Raw genomic sequence first — 6,000 nt, 5'->3', positions numbered from 1 at the left:
ACATGATCTTAAGGTCCATTTGACATGTGCTCTGGAGTTTGATCACATGATCTATATGAACAGATGGGAGTCTAATGACCATGATCAAAATCTTCAGAACAGACGATACATTGACATAAAGACAGGTATTATAGAAAGTCCAAGATATTTTTAGAAAGGCAAAGAATAAAGTTAACTGATGAATATGATGAGAATACCATAAAACAATATATTAGCCATGTTTGGTGCAATATTAGTGAGCAGCAGTAAAGGACAAATGGACAAAGATTTCCAAAAAATGTCTTTATTTAAGAAATTATGGTTCTAGACAAATAAGGTAAACCTAAATAAAAAACATTGAAATGATTCCATATACACAATTATAAAGTGGTATCTAAAAACAACTGAAAACACTGTCTGGTGGCAATAGTCTGCCGTACACTGACACAAGGTTGATGACTTCCTGTCAGATATGTCTGCGTCCTCGCTCATTTCACCCTGAACATCTGGGCATTATCATTTCAGTCCACAGCTGACAGCAGCATTAGCTGACTAATTTTCCTCCTGACACTGATGGGTATGAACAGGCTCTTTCACAGCATCCTCCTTAGTCATGCTGACCTCAGCACTCTTCTCTGACAGCTCAATTGTCATCAGTAACCTCATTAATACACAGATCCCTGCTGCTGTCACTGTGTTTATTAATACCATCGTTAACATTTAAGTCCTCCCTGTCATTAATCATCTCCATGTTATTAGCAGGGCTTTTGGCATCATCACAGCTCCTACCACATGGGGTATTGTCTTCAATTGTTCCTTCCTCCTCCTCTTCATCACTACTGTCTGGGATTTCTCCCTCCTCTACATCTTCATTCCCTGCTTCTCTCTTGGCCCTTTTCACTTGTGGGGCTTCAGTTTCAGGGTTGGTGTCTGGGGTTTCTGTCCAGATGTTGCTTGGTGAAACTCGGATCACATCTTCCTCCTCTCGATCCGCCCGTTCCCTCTTCGCTGCGAAACTATTGCAGGCTGATGCGGGTTCAGCTGAAACAATATGACCCCATCGGCGTATGAAAAGCATGATCAAACACAGCTCTAGCAGCAGTTAAACATTCTTACAAGTCAATAGGTAACCAAAAGTGATCAGAGCGGTCAGTTGCACAAATATGGTTAGAGCACAGCTTGGGGTCATGCTTCGAGCCACATGGAGGAAAGAGAGGAAGAGTACAGACAGTTTGGGAATGATGACGCTATGGTTTGGCTTCATGCTGGGTTCCAGGGTGAGGCTGGGTGCCAAGCAATTAGTTATGCAATAAAGCAGAATAGACATGCGTGAAAGAAAGAAATGACTGTAAGAATGATAATTGTGAATTATATGCAATTACACCCCAACATGATCTCCTAACAGTCTGCTGAATCATAAAACGAATGAACCCATTTAAAAATCACTTAAAGCTTCAGACATTTTTGCCATTACGTCTTTGTCTGTATTCTAATAAATGGTTATAAGCTGATCCCATATTATGAGAGTTAAGTGTAATTCAGTTTCTGTTCTTTTTACTGAAACACGCAACACAATTGAAAGGAAAAGCCTGCCTCGAAATTACCACTTGTCTTTCGCACGGACCATTACTTATAGGATTGAAAGGCTCTAACATTTTTCAACCCTATAAAGTTGAGGTAAGGAGTTTGAGTTATGGGTTGAGAGCATTCTCAACTAAGTAAAAATAACAAATACAAGCCTGCTTTGGTACATTGTTGACTGTGATGTATCCATCTATATGTTTTTGTCATAAAGGGGCGGCAATGGCTCAGTCTGTAGGGACTTGGCCTTGGAACCGAAGGGTGGCCACTGGCCAGTTCACTTCCCAATCTTTCAGGGAGCAAAAATACATTTGCTTACATATGCGAATCAATTTGTATTTTTGATGCAGTGCGGATATCAACTTTGGTGTTTCAGGCTGATATCACTTTTGCAGACGATGGTCACATCTGCATGTGGTATTGTGCCTTAAGGCTCGATAGTGTATTGGTACAGGGGTTATGATTCAAAATGGCCATATAGTGGTACTGAAAGCAAAGCGATATATAACTATTTTAGAATAGAACTAATTGTAGAAAAACCGTCATATACCATTTACACCACCAAATGTTTTTAGTAATTATGTTTTGTTTTTTTATAGATTTATTTGGGAAACCAGTGCCTTGATTGAAGGGAGAGTTTTGAAAGGGGGAAGACAGAGGGAAGGGAACATGGCAAATTGTCCCAGGCCGGATTCGAATTATGGTCCTCCCCATGTGGATCAAGCCATAGTACATAAGCCGCCTGCTCTACCATGAACATTTTTTAAATCATTTAACAATATTACCCATATAACAGGTAACAATGTTAAAATATCTTTTTGAGATGCTCAGGGTCAATAAGGCAGTGAAGAGTGAGTCCTGACTGGCTGAATGCAGTTTTAGCAAGATAACAGGCTCTACACTGCATGTTGGGAGTCTGCTTGACCCTCAACATTACTTTATCCTCACTGATGTGCCGCCGCCAGTGTCCAATTGCTCTTTATCACTTCCTGCCCAGCTTCCCAGGCCATGGCACTTGCAATCAACAGGATGTTTCTATGGCTAACATTATAACAAAACAGTGTGGCACCAAGGCCTTATCACTGAAAACACACTCCTACTAAAATGACCTCATTCGTCATTGAGCCTGTGTGGGTCTGACAGTGTAATGATACTGGGTTAGTGTGGTCTTTGATGACCATACTAACCCTACTGGAATATACGAACACAGTTTGACCACACTGAGTAGAACACTAGTGCTGTATGCTTATTCATAACAAGCAGTTGTTCATGACCTAGTTTAATTTCCAGTTCCCTAAGACAAACAGGTGAGAAAAGCCACAGGCTGTTTTTCTCCTATTCTGTCATTTCAAAACTCTTGAGGTCACCGTTGAAAAGTAAGCAATGTTTGATCCTCTTTTTGGCCACCGTCACTGTTGAGGTTAGGTTGATGTGAGTGATGCTGTGCAGAACACCCTCATTTCCGTTGGGGTAGCATGTTGCCATAGTGAAAAATAAGGGAACATGGAGTCACAAAGTCTCAGCTAGAGAAACCAGGACATGATACAATGCTGTTGGAATTGGGGAAGTGGAGAGAGGTTTGTGTGTTAGGGCTACATAGGGTTTTTACTCATGTCCCACATGTTTAGTTACAGAAAAGATCAGTTGAAATGTGGTGAAGAAGGAATGATATCATGCTAACAAAGGATTAGTAGGTTAGTGTTGGTGCAGGAATTAGTTGAAGGGCATATCATTTAAAGTTAGTTATTAGGCGCATTCACACCGCAGTACTTTTCCCACAAAGGTTCATCAGAACTTAGTTCTCATTAACTAAGTACAGATCGCGTTCACACCGGAATAAGTCCCTGGGGGAGGATTAGGCAAATGAAGCCGCTGACGTCACTTCTTCTTCTTCTGCTTTAGGTTTACTGGCAGGCCGCAAACCACTTCACGGCGTATACTGCCGCCCAAAGTCCCCGGCCGGAAGTCCCCGGAGTTGGGGACTGGCTTCAGTAGAAGCAGCTGGGACTCCCAGCAGCTTCTACTGAAGCCTTCCGAGTAAATCGCCAGAACGCCGACACCTCCTCATCTCCACCGCTCCCATGTTTTATTTTGTGTTGCCATAAGTTAGTCTCTCTCCGTTTCTGAGCTGGGCTAATGCTAATAATGCTAATGCGAGGATAATAAAATGGCGGCTTCACAAAACTTTTTGGGAGTTTTACAATCCGCCCAGCCAATCAGACATAGGAACCTTTTTCTCCCACGAAAGTCCCTGCTCTCTAGCAGGGACGGAAAAGGGGGTGAAAAGGTTCTCATGAACTAATTTTAGTTCCGGCTCTTTTTGGTGTGAACGCGACATTTCGGAACTATATCGGAACTAAAGTGGGAAAAGTACTGCGGTGTGAACGCGCCTATTGGTTGTTGTTTTTTGTACCTGGTCCTTTCAGTGGATACTCCTTCCAATGGTCTCTGAGTACAACATGCAGCACAGGATACTCAATCATTGTTTTGAAGCTCAGGTTGTCCTTTAGGGTCTTGTTAATGTCCAAGTGATGGTACCTGTTTCAGATCAAATTGAGACAATACAAAGAGGTGATTACAAGACAACATATGCTGTGACTTTCAGCTAATTGCAAGTGTATGAAGCTTGAAACAAAGAAAAAATAGAAACTGTTGACACTTTTGAATAGACAACTTTATATTCCGGGCCGATTGTGGCACTTGATGGTTGAGAATAATTTAAGGATTGATAGAGTTTTTGATTCATGGCTCTGCCGATTGAATATCCTGCTTTGAGTTCTCAAGAGATGGAAACTGACTTGACCAAGCATCAACAACATATCTCACATTAAGCAGATCTCATACCCCTCCTTTGGCTCTTTGTATGAGATGACATCAGTCTTGTGTCTACGTAGTCCTGTCATGCATTAGTGACGGTCATAAATCACCAGACTAAAAAGTTAACTGGATTCTTGGGAGACAAGGCTTGCTTCTACACTCAAGTGATTCAGAACTATCCTGCTTAGGCTGTCACCACCGTAATACGAAGCATTATATATTTTGGATGTTTACAGTAACTGGCACCTACCCCGCCAACCGTCAAAGCCATGCCAGAGTGGAGATTGTTGAGCCATTGTTTGTTTTGCTAAAAGCACGAGCAGACTGAGAACCGCCTAGGTAGACACCCACTCTCCAAGCCAATCAAAGCACTCTGCTATAATGTGACATTTACAGGTCTTAACTGGCGGGGCTACTTCCAAGAAGCCCTCCCTCCTGGAAGAGTTTCTCAGAGGTGGGCGAGAGATCATTCCAGACGATATCACAAATAAATGGCTACATTTTTGGCACTTCCTGAACGACAGGATAAAGGAAAGAAGAGATAGTCTGTGGGCTTCAAAACACACAAGATATCTCTACAACAAATAGTTGAAGGGTATTTCTGGACCATGTCCACATTAGAAGAGAAGAAATAGCTCAGGTAATTTTAGGGTAGAAAGATAACAATATGGTCAAAGGTTAAGTATTGAAATGCTGGTATGTGCAAAGTAATTATATAAAGCAGAATATCTCAAAGGACTGTAACCATGTGTAATCTGCATTCCAGACAAATACTGTTTCCATTTAATTTGTTTTTGTGCCTGACTTACCGTATTAAGGAACACGGATGTTTTTTTATTTTTGGATGGATAAACTTACCAAACAAAAACACGAGTGTATACAAACAACAGAGAGAGTAAGTTTAGATGGCAGAGCAGATTACAGCTCCCTGTGGTGTTGAATTAATCCATTGTTAAAAGTATTGGCCATTTCTAAAAACACAACTGGATGGCTCAGCCAAACACACACACACACACACATCTGGTCTCTATATAGTGTTCTGGTGAACAGAACAGAGGGCAACACTGATGTTCTCTTCACTGAGGTTCCTATTGTTTACCCCTCTAATGCTGACACCCATCAGCACGGATACAGAAGAAGGTACAAGGACAACAAATATTACAAAATATTATGATGCTGAAAATATATGATTGTGATAACAAATAATTATGTTGAAAACTCTTTGTAATTCAGTTCAAAAAATAAACTGGGCCTGTCCAGAGATGCCTGCTAGTTGGTACTATCATTGAAACATATGTAAGACTGAAAGGTTCTTGTTCAACTAGGCATTATTTTGAACAACAACTTTGCAGTGACATTGCAACTCCAATTGCCACCATTTCTGTTCTCCAGTAATTACACATTTTTTGCTGGTAAAATCTTTTGAAGTCCAACATTAAGTAACTTCAAGTGAATATCATTTCCTCTGAGCATAATTTAAAAATTGAATAAAAAGTGGCCTAAACTTTTTGTTTTTACAATTCATTATCAATACTATGCTGAACTTGCCATTCGAAACCTTCACTGGTAATATTTGCAAGTAAATGCAACTAGATGCCATCTTGTTTGCAGCTCTCCAGTGTT

General features: G+C 40.9%; 1 protein-coding gene across 1 annotated transcript in view; it reads right to left on the bottom strand.

The window, feature by feature from the left end:
* Nucleotides 1–267: 267 nt before the first annotated feature.
* The window catches only part of znhit6 (zinc finger HIT-type containing 6), a 47,290-nt gene continuing 41,557 nt past the window's right edge, over nt 268–6,000 (bottom strand). The window contains exons 9-10 of the mRNA XM_034210147.1: nt 3,974–4,098; nt 268–1,020 (exon numbers count right to left, since the gene is read on the bottom strand). Coding sequence (XP_034066038.1) covers nt 623–1,020; nt 3,974–4,098 — 523 coding nt within the window. The 3' untranslated portion in view covers nt 268–622. The remainder of the gene's footprint in view (nt 1,021–3,973; nt 4,099–6,000) is intronic.

This window comes from Gymnodraco acuticeps, unplaced genomic scaffold (genome assembly GCF_902827175.1).
Source record: "Gymnodraco acuticeps unplaced genomic scaffold, fGymAcu1.1, whole genome shotgun sequence".
Taxonomy (NCBI): Eukaryota; Metazoa; Chordata; class Actinopteri; order Perciformes; family Bathydraconidae; genus Gymnodraco; species Gymnodraco acuticeps.
This window is presented reverse-complemented; position numbering and strand designations above follow the sequence as displayed.